At 41.1% G+C, this 17,382-nt stretch overlaps 1 protein-coding gene across 5 annotated transcripts; it reads left to right on the forward strand.

The window, feature by feature from the left end:
- Positions 1–549: 549 nt before the first annotated feature.
- Positions 550–17,382, forward strand: LOC104015134 (uncharacterized). Of its 5 annotated transcripts, XM_087732219.1 has the most exons (21): positions 2,605–2,679; positions 3,242–3,300; positions 3,392–3,571; positions 4,055–4,181; positions 4,336–4,429; positions 5,198–5,348; positions 5,718–5,880; positions 6,394–6,519; positions 7,760–7,822; positions 9,271–9,393; positions 9,765–9,920; positions 10,584–10,637; positions 10,910–11,127; positions 11,961–12,037; positions 12,213–12,323; positions 12,894–12,980; positions 13,859–13,966; positions 14,169–14,290; positions 14,510–14,632; positions 16,046–16,088; positions 16,276–17,382. In XM_087732219.1, the coding sequence occupies exons 3-21, from the start codon at positions 3,466–3,468 to the stop codon at positions 16,351–16,353; spliced, it is 2,130 nt and encodes a 709-aa protein (XP_087588345.1). In that variant the 5' UTR covers positions 2,605–2,679; positions 3,242–3,300; positions 3,392–3,465; the 3' UTR covers positions 16,354–17,382. The 5 variants fall into 5 exon arrangements, with proteins under 5 accessions (XP_087588342.1, XP_087588344.1, XP_087588343.1 ...); XM_087732216.1 differs by lacking the exons at positions 2,605–2,679; positions 3,242–3,300 and adding an exon at positions 550–568; XM_087732218.1 differs by lacking the exon at positions 2,605–2,679 and adding an exon at positions 2,564–2,588 and having other exon boundaries at positions 3,242–3,571.

The raw sequence follows: 17,382 nt of genomic DNA on the forward strand, positions 1-17,382 counted from the left end.
TGGTGGATAGAAACCCATTCCTCCAGCCCTCGGCTATTCATTCTCAGGGAGCAGAATTCTTCTGTATCTTCAGTTGGTGTCCAGACTGCTCCTTGTCAGGCCTCCTGGAAGCACCAATGTGGGTCCAGTTTGGGACCCTTCCACACCTCTCCCCTGTAAAATAAACTGAGAGTATGGCAGGGCTCTGTGGGGAAATGATGGGCACAGTCCCAACAGCTGGGAGCAGCTTTACTGATGCATGGCATTGCGTATTCCTTCCTTAATGTTTCACCTTCCAGACTGCAGCTAATTATTGTCTATATGCCACTTCTTTATTTTGAGGTTGCCAGATATTCCCAAATATACCTTCATCTTCTTTATTCCCAAATCTCTGGTCCCATTCTAGGCAGCTGACAAACACGACCCTGTGCTGCGCCAAGCCCCAGCAAGCAGCAGTAGAGTTCCCGCACCCTTCACACAGAAAGGGGCAGAGGCAAGCGCATGGCAGAGCAGTCTGTGCTGTGAGGTGATGGGAAAGCTGTTGCTCTCATGCTGAAACATGAGCAGAAGAATCTGTCTTCATTTCCAGGTGTGTTTTGAGACATTTCTAGCACTTTATGGACCAGCTCTTGCTGGCCATTGAAATGGATTGAACACCAGCCTACTCCTGGTCCTCTCACTGTGACTGTGGGAGTTCACTGGAAGCTCTTTCTCTTTTTACTTCACACACCTTGTGGCTCAGGAGAGGGTGTTGCGTTTGACTTATGGGCTCAAGGAGCAGGAGAGCTGTCTCTTCACCCCAAATGCAAAAGGCACTGACCTACAAGACAAAGACCATGAAGCAGGAGCCTATGATGTCAACCCCAGACCTTGAGCTTTGCTAGGTCTGGGCACGAAACCCGACATGGCAGAGCAGACTGAGCTCAGGCGATGTGAAATTTAACCAACATATTTTACACCCACACCACTAAAAATAGGACACCGACGCCAACTCTTCATCTGGAAGGAGAGGAAACACCAGCGTTACTGTGTTTTGGATGAGGCGCAGCACTGAAGTCCTGACCATATTTAGCCATAAGATCATCTTGTAGGACTTCTGCATGAGAGTGGAGTTTTAGAAAAATTATTCTGGCCAAGTGCCAGTTCTGCCTTTATTATTTCTCCCTGCTATCTCAATACTTCATTTCATCACCTAAATTGCTGTGTTGAGTTACTCGAGGCTGCTAAAATGCTGTCATGCTACAGAGGCAACTGTATGAAGGAAATGATGTCTCTACTGAAAGTGCTCCATACAGCTGAAATCAGGTCACCTATTAGGTGTCAGGTTTTGATTTTTCATTGTAAGCACAGAAACTTGAAACATTTTGCCCAAATGTGTTGAAAGCTATGAAGACGTTAAAGATTATTCATGGAATAAATATTCATTTGCAGGAAGACTTTTTTTTTGAACGCATGAATGTTTCAGGCGGCGCATTGCAATGTGTGCAGCCTCTTACAGAAAAAGGTGATCATATTCTGAGTGCTGTTTCGATAGCTCCTAGTACTAACAATACCAGGAATGTACCTCATTGTTATGATTTAATGGCAATTTCTGCTTAAGTTAAAATGCTTCCTAGTTTTTCCTTAACTATTAACTAATTACTAGTAATGAAAAATTCCCTGAGAATTAGTCTTCAAATGCTTCCCTACCAGGCGCTGTAACACCTTCACTTTGCCACAAATCCTATGTTACACTTGTTGCCCTGAACACCAGAAAAATGTCCTTATTTTATTCACAGCTCCCCTGTCCACTTTTTCCCATAGAAGAAGCGATTACTTTGCCAACAGCACATTAATGTCTTGCAGCTTTACATCTTCAGCTTTCCATGTTTCAGAATTTCCATTTTTGAGGTACCTTCTGTCCGTCCGGGTCCTGTCTGAGGCCTGTGTGGAGCTCTGGTACCATCTAGTGTTACTGGAGGAACCCTGAATGTCGCTGGATGTGGCCTTTTCCTTGCTCATCTCCTGCTGGGTTTGCAGCAGGAAAAGCCTGTCGTGACAGAACTGCTGGTCGTTAGGGATGACCACATGCAGTTAAACCATTTTCACTGCCAGCAGCTGCTGTTCTGGCCACGGTGGCTTGGGACGAGCATGCCCCAACCCGACTGGAAGGGAAGCAACTCTCCCAGCTGTGGGGAGGCATCTGGGGCCACATAGCCGGGGGTGTGTGCAGGTTGCTGCCTGTGGAGCTTGGGCCACCGAGACGCCCCCCAAAAGGCCACAAGAGACGCAATGGGGCTGCGCTGCCATGAAGTGTGGAAGATGACCTCCATTTCCCCTCCTGCAGGGCCTCATGCCTCAAGAGGGCCCGCAGCACCCTGCACTGACGCCGATTTCATTCTACAGCCTGTGGAGGATGAAGGGTTTATTGAAACACTGTAGGAGCCCCCTTGGAGAGGGAGGCGAGCCCGCACCAGGCCCTGCGCCCCGCAGGCGTGAGGCGCACTGCTCCTGCCCTCACCAAATATGGCGGCCCCACCGCAGCTCTGCCACCCCGCTGCCAGGGCGGAAGTAGCGGGGGTAGCGTCACCGCGCGGACCCCTTCCGGGGTCGCCACCTCGGAAGCACTTGTTCGTTCAAAGAGTGGCGGGGTTGAGCGGCTGGAAGGCGGCGGGAGCGGTTCGGGCCCACCGGGGCGGGAGCGGGGCTGGGGGTCGTACGGTGAGGGGGGGCGCCCGAGGAAAATGGGCAGGAATTGGGGGGGAGGTCGAGATGGGAGCGAGTTGCGGGGCGAGGGGAAGCAGGCGGGGGGCGGTGGGTTGGGGAGTGGGTTGGGGCCGACTAGGAGGCGGGGGGCAGGAGCAGGCAGTTGGGGGGGGGGGCAGCGTGGGGCTTGGGGTGGGAAGGGGGAGAATCCAGTCGGTTGGGGGGCAGTTGGGACGGTGGGGGAGGGGAGGGGGCGAGGGGCTGTTGCGTGAGGGCCGAGGCGGGGTTATGGGGCGGCGGGGCGGGGCGGGGTGAGGTGGGGGTCCGCTTGTTTGGGGTGGGGGAACTGGGAGAGTGAGGGGAGGGAGAGCAGGCGGGTCCGCACTGGGTATCTCTGGACCTTGAGCAGGCAGTCTGCCGGGGCAGCTAAATTGTTGTGAATAACAATAGTTGTTATCATTAGATAGATCTTTCAAGGCTGGTCCCGCCACAGGAATGCCAGCTCTCATCCTTTTTTTCGTCTTTTTTTCCTTTTTTTTCTTTTTTTTTCCTTCTATTCCTTCCTCCGTGTTTTCAGGGTGCTCTGAGCTCTGGATGGAAACTGCAATGTTTTTTGAGCTGCTGACTGCAGTAAAGGTTGAACGTTTCTGTCCCTAGCATAACTTACTCAACATAGATGAAGAGTTTATATCCTGAAGAAGTCTTTTTCTTCCCTTCCTGACGAAAGGACCTTCAAAGTGGGAATTATCCTTGTGTCCTGTTAGCTGCCAAGTAGTTCCTTTCCTTTGGAGTTCAATAACCATGGGGCCATCAAAAAGAGAAGAGGAAGACCAGAGCATAATCCTGATCAGCGATGATGAAGCTGAGGGCACCCCTGGGAATTCAGTTCTGTTAGTAGACCCGTTGGGTAAGTACTGTGCTCTTGTTGTCAATGAAGTTCTGTAAAGAACTTTTGAAATGAACTGAAGTAAAATGTTATGTGAAATATTATGTTTGAAATGTGTCTTTCTGCTGCTAGGAAAACAAAGTACTTCAAAAATTGATAAAACCAGGAGAAACTGCCGTTGTTCCATCACTTTGGGCATTTCTTTGATGATACTAATTACCTTAAAGGATAGTGCTGTTAGTTTCAAAATATTACAAAGTTAGCTGGGACTGGGCCTTTTCAATGTCGATTGGATCCTTTTTGGTTAAATCAGCTCTGTTTTGATAGCGTGTGGAAGTTTTTTCTCTCAGGCCACTGGACCATTCTTATTAGCACCATATGAAATCATAAGAAAATTTGTGCCTTAAAGTGTTTTTAAAAAATAAATGTCAATAGCTGGTGGAATTTTGATGAAGCTATAGTTACCTTTACGCTGATTTACACTGCACATTCTCTTTTCTACAGAGAAGTCTGCCCCGGAAGAGGAGAAATCTGAAGTTGTGGATGAGGAATGTGAACTAATGGTTACTTTCTGTAAACAAGCAAAAGTGATGCCTCATGCAAGATATGACTGTACAATACACCCGTTTGAGTATGTTCAGTGATGTGGAGGTTAATATGTGGGTTATATTTTCCACATTTAGTCCGTCTTGACAAGCCACCTTTTTAACATCTGAAAGCAGAAACAGAGTTGGAAAAGCATGTAACTTGTTCCATAAATAACGTTCTGTTTTTCAACTCTGTAGGCGAATGGAATGTGATACGTGCTCACCCCTTGGGAAAAACGCTGATATTTGTAATCAGTGCTACTGCTATATTTGTGATAAACTAGCTTCTGAGGTAAGAAGAGCTGTAATCAAGAAATGCACAACTTTGAGGGAACTAAATTACTCAACAGTCTTTTAAAAAGAAATAATTCTTAAGCACACTAAAAGAATAAATGATACATGAAACTTTATTATTTTAACAGTTCTCCTAAATATTGGTATCTGTCTGCTTCACAATGCTACTAAAAATGTGGTTGCTGTCTGGGTTTGTTTCTAGTAGTCCAGTCAGTTGTTGGAGTAGGTGTTCACTTGATACAAGCAAATGTACCTCCTGTTTGCTTTAGGCACACCATATATTTCATGGAATCAAATTACTAAATCAGACTGCTTCTCACTGCACTAGAGAAATGTCAGACTTTTAGACCTAGAGTGGGTGAGTTGGGAGAATTGGGTGTGTGGGGTTTGTTTGGGTTTTTCTTAGAATTCAGAAAACTTTGAATAGTGAGCAAAGTTGGGGTGAGCATGCAAAGACAATGCTCTCTTAGCAGTTTACAGTGGGGAGGGTGCCAGCCGCAAGTGTCTCTGTAAGGTATTCGGGAATGGCGGTAAATTACTATGGGCACTTTTTTTTTTTTGTTAACCATGATATTGAGTTATTGCTGTATTGGCCTTTTGCCCTGACTGTCGAAATACTTCACTGTGGCTTTGCCTAAGTGTGTAAAGGATAAAATGAATTGTAGTCCTTCACTCAGAGGAGCTAACTTTTGGTTTACTCAACTGGAGGAAAAAAAAAGAAAAACAAAACCAAACCTTCCTCTGTTTTTCATGTTTTATGAAATAGTGCCAGAATTGGACAACCCCTTCCCTTTGTCACTGCAATGCACACAACAAAAGCAAATTCTGGAAGGACCAGCGTGACTTTGCCTTGGCTGGTGTTCTTGTAATGTTCAATTTGGAGCTCACAGATATAGATGCAGATCTTCGGCATGGTGGTAAGCGTTACGCTCTCATACTGTCCTAGGAGACCTGTGGCTCACCATGGCTACTCAGTCTGTGGCTTGATGGATGGATTGCCTGGTCCACAGCTCTCCTTGCGAAGGCTTGGTGAATTTTTAAGGTAGCAGCTTACTGTTGCTACTCTCTTTCTGGGCCGTACTCAGACCAGACACAGGTCTGCAGGTCCAGTTTGTGTGCTTTCCTGCTGTCCTCCCTCTGGAAGAAGCAACAAAGCCTGGCCAATAAGATTGGGTGCAAGTAACTTGCTAAATATTTTACGTGGGGTACTTATGATTGTCTGTTTCTTTTAGTTTTGAAAAAATTAAAAATTGCACTAACAGTTTCACATCTGTCTTCTCTCTTAGGAAGTCTTCTAATAAAATTTATCCAGGAACTTTCTGTGGAATATAATAAGTATCTGATTGGAGAAAGAGCGCCTCCCACACAACATGAATGCTTTTGCCTTCCAAAATTGCCTCCTGGGCAGTGCAATATCTGCAGATCACGCAACATGGAGGTTGTATACAAGTAAGTGACAACAGAATTCGGCTACTAGCAGTACGCACTGGCCAGTGTGGGCTTGATTTCCTTTAGTCAAGTGATAATCAGAATCATGGCACCTGATATAGCAGGAACATAGTTGAGAGAACTTACTTGGCCAGTGAGCTGTTAAATTGTGCTTGGATGTAGTTTAAACACCCCCTTAAATACATCTCTAAATACATCTGAAATACATCTGTTATGCTGTACTAAGACACTTGATAATATCCCTCATTATTATAATCTGGGAAAGCAGGAAAGTAAAGCCCGTATTTTTACTAATTTGGTTTTTAGGATGGGGTTCAGCTTTTACTCAACGGTATGTGCCTTTAAAATGCTTAAAGTAATGGTTGTGCAAATACCTTTTCATTATGTTATAGACGCTTTTCAAGGAACAGTAAGTCAGTTTTCTCTCAAGCTGTAGAATGATTATAATTGCCATTTGTTTACAAAGTACATCATTGCAGATGCTTTATCTTATAGACTACTTAACTTTCTTAGGTATTCTGGAGTTTTTGCGCTGGTAACAAGATTTTTAAATCAGGCAGAAAGAGAGAGTCCTAAAGCTGCTGCTGTCATGTTTCTGGGAGCAGCTAAAGAGATAGCACTTCATAAAGACCCTGCTTTGTAAGTATCCAGTTCCACATCTAGTGTGTAACCTTCATTTGCTTCTCAAAGGGAGGAGACTAAGTGAGAGAGTTCTGGTTTTCCATTTATTAAGAGTAAGGACAGTGTAAAGATCACAGCCTTGGCTGCAGCACAGTGAGAGGAAAATTAGTACACCTGAGGGAGCAATGAGATTGGTTATGGGGAGGGATTTGGGGGAAAAGAGAAGGTTAAAGGTTGGATGTGAGAGGAAGAAGTTAAGTGGGATTGAGTCATGAGGAGGGGAGATGGTCTCCAACAAGAGGAAGGAATTTGAGATGGGAACTGGGTGGAGGGAGGGTGACAGGCAGCAGATGGTGGCCGGTAAGGTTAATTCCCCAGGAGAAGGTAGAGGGGCAGGGAAGCTTTGCTGAGTGGAGGGTGCACAAGCTGCATTGTGTGAAGAAATATTGCTTCTGAACTGGAAGGAAGGGAGGATGTGATGTTCCTTGGGTAATAAGTTTCAGATGCCTCCCATAAGTCTGGAGGCTGACCTACCAGCTGGGAGGACTGCATAATAAATAAATAAATAAAAACAGAGCTTAAATACTTCAGTCTTTACTACTTGTGCTGTTTATTTTCTTGTTTATATCATGGCTGTTTCATGCTAGATTACTGTCTGGCTTGAGCAAGGTCACAGAGCTTTGCTTTGCAAAACCTAAATATTTTGGGGCTTAAATTCAAGGCTTTTTATAAAGGAGAAGTAAATGTGGTCTGGGTTGGTTTGACAGGCCAGACACAGCAGCTCCTCTGCAATTCTTTCTGAGGAACTTTCAAGGTTTGCAAGGAGCGAGCTGGATACGTTATTTGGGTAGGTCTCTCTTTGTACGCTTATTGTGAGTCCCACAGCATTCACTGTAGTTACATGGGGTGTGGTTTGGCCCTCATGGGATGATGGTATACAGCCCTTCAGGGGCCCTGTAAAAGCAAAGATGTGCCCATGATGGTCTAATACAGCAGGTCAGAAGGTTTGGTTCTGCTTGGGTTGGGGAGGAGGTATGCTGCAGTTGGTTAGGTACTGCTGTAAAACAGTGTTAGTTCTAGAATGTGTTTTACACGCTTTGCACTTGTTTTATCAGTTTGGAAAAACTTTTATTAGCATGATTGCTCCCAATGCTTTTTAAAAAAAAAAAGTGTCATCTTAAACAGTTGAGTATAGAGAAGGGGAAAAGGCAGGAAAACAAGCCAAACATTAATTAGTGCTTTTTTCCTCCCCTCTTAGAAGCTGGCAGAACCTTGGTCATACTGCTTCATTAAAGATTGCTGTCCCTTGTCTGTTGCAAAGGTAAGGCTGTCTTATCATATGATGAGGTGGAAGTGGGTTGGTTGCTGGCTGCAAACTTTCTGCTTGCATTTAATATGCATTTCAGATGACTTCTATTCAAAGGCATAAAGGAAAAAAGTGAATGCTTTAGCTCTTAAAAGCCAAAAGTAAACTTGCACAGGTATATAATCTTATGGTTCTGTAGCATCAGGAACTCCTTATCAGGGAACACGACCCCACTGTACTGGCTTAGGTATTGTTTGAGCGGAGCAAGGGTAGCCTGCTGCTGCCTGCATGTAGACTGCAGATGGGTAGGGACAGGCAGAAGAATACAAACAATAACATGCACTGGTCAACCTAATGAGCAGGGACCTCAGCATGCTATCAGGTTCTACAGCTGTACTCCACAAATCAGGATTTTCAGAAGTTCTTTTGAATATTAGTTCCTTTCTGTGAAGGGCAAGGGCAATACCTGTCTTATTTAGAGCCACATAAGTGTTCAAACCCTTCTTTGTTGCCTCGAAGGAGAATAACTCAATGGGGAACTCAAAGCCAAGAAGATGGATTACTTTTCAACTGTAGTCTAGGAGTGTTCTGTAAGGCCAGACCAGAAGGTGGTGTCAGGTAGCTACTTGTGGTTATTAAGCCAAAGAGTAAATAGTGTCTGTTAAAGATCAAAACAGCAGCCTTGTAGTACTCCACTGGGATGGAGTAGTCAGGGATGTAACATAGTAAAGTTCCCCCAGGGGCTGATGAATGAGGTCATCTAGCTCACTTGGCTTAATTCATTTCTCATTTTAGCTTTATATTTCACCTTTAACCCGAAATTCACTTGCAACAGAAGGTTAATGAATTAAGAATTAACTTTTTCAAGGAGCGCTCAAAAACAATTATATATGCTCACCTCTTATTTGAAACTAGTGGCAGGTATAACCTAAATCCTGTATCAGTTTTCATTTTAAATTACTATTCTTGATTTTTTTTAATTTCTTACTTTAAAAGAACAGGAAAAAGAACTTTTTGCCTCCCTCCCCCAATTTTAAAGGAGTAAACTCTTCTATGTGTCAGTGTGTTATCTCCAGGTTTCAGTTAAGACAAAAATGGTTTCACTAGCTGTGAAGCTGCCAGAAGCTCAGGTTGATCAGGTTGCTTGTCAAGTTCATCATATGTTGCTGCAGTGTTTCTCGCATATGCTCACTGGGGATCTTTGTTTGAAAACTTAAGACTACAGAACCTTCATTTCACTGGTGTTCAAAAATAATGACAAAAGAGCAATACCGTTATTCACTAAGAGTCTTAAAGCACAAATTTAAATATAGATCGAAACTGTCTGACATTTAACCAAAAAAACCACAAAACTTCTGTAGAATAGCTTCCCATAAGATAAAAAAACTGCAACAACTTAATAGTAATTAATCTGATTTTAAGAGATTTTGATTTTTCTTTTTTTTTTTTTCTTTTCAAAACAGAATCACAACACAACTTCAGAGGATGCTGGTATTGTGTGACTTTCCAAAAAATTTGTATGAAAAGTTTGTTAATTTTTTTCAGTCCATCTCACTTCCATGTCACTGTTTTGGCTTCTCAAATAGGTATGTTCTTTGTTTTTTGTTTACAGAATATATTTTTATACAGTTGCCTAATTTGAAAACAGCTATATAGAATGGTTCTTTCACAGATAGTGTTAGGTGTGAGCACTTTATAGGAAGATTTCAGTATAGCTGCTTTGTATTTCTCCTGTCCTTACAGGAAAAATTGTTGTTTGATGCTGTGGTGAAGTTGTTGTCCATATAGCTTTTCTCCTTTTTTTTTTTTTTTTTTTCCTATTTTCTTTTTTTTCCCCCAGAACTGAGCTGTAAACCTCAAAATGTTTTACTGGTAAATCTTTCTGTTACTTAAGGGAAATAAATTGTGGTGTACAAACAAAACATGGTTAAAAATGACTTTATTTTTGTACTTCCAGCTTGAACGTTGTGCCATGGGACCATGGATTACTGACCACTGTTTTAAAAGGCCAGAACATCACCGGTCAAAGAACACAGAAAGGAAGAAAAGTATTTCTGTGGGAAACACTCCCTGTTATAGAGGCTCGAGTGGAGAAATTGGTAGACAAAGAGAAGTAAGATCGGTTTGGTCTTGTTTTGGATTTTTCATTTTATGAACTCAACTTTTACATTTTGCATGGTATTGACCGCAATATAGTGTTTTCCTAACATCTGCAGTTTTGTATCATGGGGAAACATACAAAACAAAGACACATTTGAAGCCATTCATGCCTATTACTTCTTATCAACAAGGCCAGTAGCATTTTTGAAGTCTTTCAAAGTAGAATCAAGCCCTTTGAACACTTCGGGACCATAACAGAATGTTGAAGTGGATAATGTCTTTGTTTCCATAAACCCAATAGGTTTTAGATGTTGATGTTTAAAACAAATTCTGTTCATCAAAGGCTGACTAGGTGGAAGGTGGCAAAAAAAAGTGCTTTCTGGTCTCTGGGTCTTCAGAAGTCTGTATTCAAAAGAATACAGTCCACTTACAGAATTCAGTTGAAAGGCAACCTGCTGTTTTGTTTTGCCAGAGTACAGAGATAATCTGTAGATAGCTTCTTGGAACTTATTTCCAACTGTCTCTTTCTGCCAGTTGTATTTCTACCCTATTGTGCAATGTGTCTTGTGTGGGAAGATCTACTGTTCTGCGTCATTAATTGTAGTAAATATTTGGTTGACCTGTATATAGCTTTGCACTTCCTTCCTCTTCCTACTCACCGTCTTTTTTTCCCCAGCTATAAAGAAGTTGTTCGCTACCTGAGAGCTGTGAAATGCAATGATACCAAAGGGTAAATGTGTTTTTCTTAATTTTTTCTTAATTGTTTCTTTGCCTTAAGATTGTGTCCCAGTCTGCGTTTCTTCAATGTGTAATAAACCGGCAGAATGAAAAGCAGTAGGATTTTGGCAGCTGTTTGCTAAGTGAAAGTAATACTGCATTGCAACTAACTTCTGCCTTATTGGATGTAACTTATTAGTGGTCAAGCATAACCAGATCTATACATACATATTGTAAAACTTTCATGTTAATGAAAATCAGATATTCATTTCTTCCCTTTTCCAGGTTAAGAGACCTTCGAGATAAAATCCCATTCTATTTGTGTAAAACTGGAGACTTCCTCGATGCTGCGCATTCGCTGCTGTTTCCCGTCAATAGCCTCGCCTGCTGTACTGCCTGCCGGATAACGCCTTTTCAGTTTGAGGTCTACCTGAAGATGTTCAGAACAGGCAGTGTCCCCACTGGAAAGGACATGCTAGACTCTGGGCCCTGGATTACAGTTGGCAAGTGTGATTTCTTGCTTACGTATGTTTAGAACCTTACTTAGTTACAATTTTTACTTTTTCATTAAATCTGGCAACATTCTGAGGGATTCTGAACGCAACAATAAATTGTCCAGACTAAAGCATGGTACATAACACTAGGCAGGAAGAATGTCTTTATATTTGAGCATGAATTTGTTTAGTACACTTCACACAAAATGGTAGCTTTTTCAGCTGTGAAGTTGTTTTGCTGAAAGCAATCTCTTAAAAGAAAATACAAAGCTCTCTATCACATCATGGCATTACCAATGGCAGTGTGTAACTTAGCATTATGGTATGCCTCAGCCTTGACCTTGAGAATAAAAGTTTCCTGATGGAAAGGGTTTCATGATTTGTGTATTACATTCTGTCATTAGTTCCGCCACTGATAACTGTGATCACCTGTCTTGGTGCGTGCTACTTGTCAAGGTGTATTCTGAAATGAAAGATTTATTTTGGAGATGTTCAGCTACTAGTAGAATTCTTAGCCATATGAGATACTGATAGTGTGTATTGTGCTGTACTGTGGTGTAATGTACATAACGAAGACTTTGTTGTGGGTCACCTGCTGTGATGGCTTAGTCTAAACTGTATTCAGTTCTCTGCAGCTCTCCGGAATAGCATTTTACAGTTGATGTTGTTTTTCTATTCAGAGCCTACAAAAAATTGTGAAATAGCTGTAGACACTCATTTGTCTCTTTTTGTTAGGTTTCTGTAGAAACATATCTGTAACTAAGTTAATACCTTGTTTGTGTTCACACTCTATGGTTATTCAGGGAATATAAGATGTGTTTTGGATTTTTTTCTTCTTGCAGGGTCTCCCTTGAAAGATGGTATTCTAATTAAGCAGGCGCTCAAACTCCTTTACAGCAATGTGTCGCTATACAGGAATGTGAGTCTGTATTAAAACTGTTTCTGTGGCCCATCGAGTGTTCCTGTATATTACCTGTTTTGTCCAGTTACTTCTCTAATGCAAGGATTTACTATCAGAACCCTTTTCTTTCTGAATATTTCACACCTCTGTGAACGCGTTTGACTTTGTAAACAAATGTTCTGCTGTGTTTCAGCCTAAATGCTGGAGTTCCCTCATCATGATTTTGGGTAGTAGCAGTTTGCTGGAAAAAAGTGGGCACCTACATCCCCTATCCCTGAAAGAGCCACCGCTTGACTTCCAAAAGGTAACTGAACCAATACTGTGAAATGAGAGAATCTGTTGCCTCGTTTTATACGAGACTTCATTTGATGTGGGCATTGGCTTGTTCTTCTAAATACTAAGGTTAACTTTACAGTGCCTCATCAAATACTCTTGTGGTATGTGCCAACTTTGCAGAATGTTGTGATACAGGAGTGTTAAATACAGCAGTAAACAGATTAACTCTGCTTACAGCTCAATGCCTAATACTGATTCTATACCTTTTAATGTTGAGCTGGATCAGATAACAAAATGGATAGGAAAACAGTTTAAGAAAAATGTGTTCAGATAGTCCTACAGAGTCAGTATCTGGGTATTTTCTTCACAAGAACAGAAATAACTGTCTGCTAAATGAAGAGGTTATGTGATATGGTTTGGTAAGTGCTGTAGAGCCTCAACTTTCCTTGAGTATGATGTTGAACAGCCAACCTCATCTGTAAAAATGCTGAAAAAATAAGTAAAAGCACATTAAAGAACCATCTTGGGCACTGTTTGATGGTTGTAGAGTGTCTGGACACCCTTCCTCTTTACTTGTGACTCATTAGTTCTGTTGCAGGGAGTGCTCGCTGCCAGTGGTGGCCTTTTGGAGGAACTGAAGGCAAAAATTAATGTTTCTTTACCACCTGCTATTTTCTCTCCTCATGTAAGTGTGCACATGGCAGTAAGGAAATTTACCATTTGTTTTATTGTGCTTGAAGATACAGTAGTATTGAAACCAGTTGGATTATTATGAAAAGCTTTTAAGAGGGGGCTTGAAGATTTTTTGAGGGGGGAATCAGCATAAGACTGTTCTTAGCACAGTCTAAAGGCTAGAGCAGATATCTGAAGGCAGGAAAACTAATTATTAGAGTATGTTCTGGTCTGTCACCATCTTCAACGTGGGACAAGTCTTACTTCGTCACTGTCCAAATTTATGCATTTATAAAGTGGGAGGGTTGGTAGTAATTGATTCTGTCTTAACTGCACACAGGGTAATCTTGTGGTGTTTGATTCAAACTGGAGACTATCCTTTGAGACTTGACAATGTATTCGTCTCAAAACTCGGAATAGCCCAGAATTTCTAAACTTGTTTTGAATGATGGTTTCAAGTGTAGTGGAATGTGCTTAAAGATGGCTTGAAATGTATTCTATATTAAATACAGTCAATACATCTAAGGAGCTATCTTATTCTTTTTTACTACTTTTGAGGAAATTACATTTAGCTTACTCTCCAAATATGTGACTCCTAGGCCAGAGTTTTTTTTCCACTTAATTCTACTTCTGCTTCTGTGATGGTGTCAGACTTCATGTTTCTGTGAGGACTTGGAGAGCACCAGGTGAAACATGCTATATAAATAGAAGTACCTGTTCTATTTCCCCCTCGTTCGGTTTTCATAAGATTCTTGTGGATGTCATGTCTGACATCAAACCTATCTGATTGGAATGGTATAACTTAGTGCTGATTTGACTGAATACAATATACAAGTAGTGGGAAAGTGGGCTTTTAAATATGTGTCGTCTTGTTGATATCTCTTCCTGTAGTTGCACCATGAGGCTTGTCTTATTCTCGCAGTGCAAGCAGTACAACAGATGCTTTTTTGTGATCTTCCATACTTGACTTCCTTCTTGGAGATAGCCCTGGCTTTTGGGGTGAGTCCTAGATACTGATTTCTATTCTAAGGGATTAAAGCAAATGATATTTAAAATCTATATAGCACCAGTTTGGAGATTTTAGACACATGTAACTTGGTTTTGTTCCCCTTTAGTTGTGCTGACCTTTAATTTTATTCTGTTTTTTAAGAAATTATTGGGAATTAGGTTAAATCACTGGTCTTATTTTGTCCCTTCCTAGAATAACTTTTGGGCTCTGAGGCTGTTATTGGAGCATCTTTCCTATGAAGAACATGTTCTACATGGCACTGTCAACCTGATTTTGAGAGATCTAAATCGTCAGAAAGCAACAATGCTAAAACTGTGAGTAAACACTTGCTGCCTGAAGTCTGTCTGTTTATGGAAGCAGTAAGAGCAGTCCCGCAGCAGTAATGTTTAGCAGAGATAAAATCCTTAGCTCTTTGAAACCAGCCAGCCCAGTGCTTTGGGTAAGTCAGGAATGCAAATAAGATGCTAGGAATCAGTAGGAAAGTTGTCCCTGTTGAACAGCTGTGTTCTGTTTCCTGATTTTATATTGCTTAGGTGGCAAAACCTTGGTCCCCAGTACGTGGGTGAATTCCTTTGCCTGTTCCTGACATGCAGACATAAGAAGATGCAGTCCATTGGCCTGTTCACTCTGAATATTATTACAGAGAATCTGCATATGTAAGTGTGAATCTTCATCGTAGCCAAATAGAAAACCATTATGTGTTGCAACACTGATGGTAGTTTTCTCTTAATTAACAGTCTTAATTCATTCTTGTTTTTTATTCTTCCCTGTTATTAGCAGTGGTAACTGGTAAATAAAGATACTGAGTACAATGGTTTGGGTAGATTTGAAATTGTTCTATGTTACCTGCTGCAACCAAATGGCTTTCTTGCTCCCCAGTGCCCAATGTGATGAAAAACGTGTTATCTGCTCTTGGCAACCCTGTCATCAGATTACATAGGGTACAGTCTAGTTCTATTACTTAAATATCATTGTCATCAACAACAAACAAAAAATGTTAATTAGGACCTACAGCAAAGTAGCTACAGGACTCTAAGGAGGCATAATACTGCATAAAACTTTAGAGAAAATAGTTGAAAGTCACTCAAAATGTATATTATTGTGTATCTGCAAGAATACGATCGGTGTACAGATATCAACATTGCTTTTAAACTTGTAAGAAATGCTTCATGTGGTGGTGAGGGAGTAGATCCCCACCAAAAACTAAAGATTCGGGAACATATATGCACTGTAATGCAAACTGAGGACAGCATTAAGTTTGTGCCTGTCATTCTTATCCTCTTAAAAAGAAGAGAGACCGCTTGCTCTGCAGCAGCACAAAGCTTCAGTGATGGGGAATACAGAGTTCTGAAAAAGTCTGAGCACTTTATTTAGATTACAAATTATAACAAAACACTGATATGTCGCTTTTGAAACCACTAGTTGTTTGTAAGTATAATCCTTGCTCTCCTGTGTTCTGCAGTAATGCATTATAGGCTTTAGAGCGATAGACTTTAGTGTATTGACATAATAGTTTTAAAATGAATTGACTCTGTGGTTGTAGACTGGAAGGCAGAGTAATTGCGTGCTCTGGCACTTTTAATTCACACATAGCTGACAGCAGCAGAGTAATGTTGAGAATTCACTTAGTAGCTGTCTTAAGTGGGTATCATGGACATGTAAGTTGACCTTCTTTGTGACAGGCTTCTGTTTGTTTCTACTCTCCAGCCTTTGCTGTGTGTAGTTGAGAAAACAAAATACCTAATTTCACTCAGTTGTGTACAGCTAAGCTGTATTTAACAAATTTGCAATTCCATTAACTGTCTTTTTTTTGTTTTGTGAGGCTTTACAGTATGCTCCAGCAGTGACCCAAGAGAATCTGGTGAAATCCTGTTTCTTATGGTCTATATTCATCTTAATTATTTTACTGTACATCTGATGCTGAGATCATCTCCGTTTGGAAGTTGAAGTGAATTGTTGGATTAGCCTTCTTGGAAAGCTTTGATCAATGCAAAACTCAGAGTGGCTGAAACTGGGGGCAGGTGTGTCCCTATGAGAAAATGGATTAAGAATCTCTATCTGTTTTTCAGGTGTCCATGGGCAAAGCATCTTTGCAACTTCTTTCACAATGCAGTGAGTATCTCTGTATTTTAGAATTTAACAAGAAAGTATATCAATGACAACAATATTACTTATCAGTTAGATATTTAAATGTATCATTTGATATATCATGTATCAAATATATGTCAATGTCATTTATTATAACCTTGTTACAAAAATTACTGAAGTATACTAACTAATTTTTTTTTTCTCTGCCCAGGGATTAAGGCACCTGCCCCTTGGTACCACAGCTCATCATGAAGTCTCAAAGTTCATAAACATTTTTGAAAAACTGTAATTTGGCAAGATCTTCAGGAATATTTTCCAGTTTGTCTTAATCTGAGAAATCTCTTCCTGGAGTCCCTTGTGTTCTGCTTTGGTTCTCATCTCCAAAAACATTCAGCTAAAAACTGGTTTCAGACAAATCCAAAAATGAAATCCTAGGTTAAGATGGTAAACAGTGGCTGTATTTCAGCAGATGTGTTTTGGAAATTTCCTTTCTTGCAGGTCCATGTATTAAGCAGTTGTTTAAAGAGGTAGCGGGTTTAAGTTTTTAAAAAAGCCAGTCTACAGAGAGATGCTGATGGGGGGGGAATGAGGTGAGAGAAATACGGATGACGTGGAAAGCACCACAAGTCTTTACTTCCATTGTGTTGCACAGATGCGCTGTGGGCGAGATGTCTGCAGCAGAACAGCTGCTGAGAGAGCAAAAGTTTTAAAAAGGGAGATCTGCCTCTCCACAGGTGTACAACAGTATGCATTAAAATGCTGTTTGCACACCATCTTTTTTGTTTAGTGTATAATTATAAAAGATAAACCACTCTTGAGGCTGAAGAACATTGAAGCTTTCTTACGTGCTTCAAGAAACCAGATTCAGGAAGGCCTAATGCAGTAAATAGCTTGTTTTGTTTGTAAATTAAAAAAAAAAATGTAGTTTTCAGGGTTTTCAAGTTGTGGGGCTTTGTTTTTATTTTCTACAGTAGGTGACTGTTAGACTGGTGCTGATGGCTCTCTTGGTTTCTCAAATCCTCACTATAGTGGTAAGTTTAAGAGTTAACTTTTGAACTGTGGAGGTAGAAATAGAGAAATACTTTCTAGCCTGGCTTATATTCTTTTTGCCCTGCTGTGATACCTGTCTGCTTTGGTTTGGCAGCCAGGGGAAAAAAAAAATCTTAATATGTGATGAACTGTATTTTGCACATTTAAGGCTTTCAGTGGCTCTTGCAGCTTTTGTTATCCTAAATAAGCTCTATGGTATTATTCAAGTTTTCTACAAAACTGTACATGTATCTAAACAACCCAATGTTAAGTAAAACTGTAGAAATTC

The sequence above is a fragment of the Nipponia nippon genome, unplaced genomic scaffold (genome assembly GCF_047370975.1).
Source record: "Nipponia nippon isolate SJK-2023a ecotype South Korea unplaced genomic scaffold, ASM4737097v1 scaffold_5, whole genome shotgun sequence".
Classification (NCBI taxonomy): Eukaryota; Metazoa; Chordata; class Aves; order Pelecaniformes; family Threskiornithidae; genus Nipponia; species Nipponia nippon.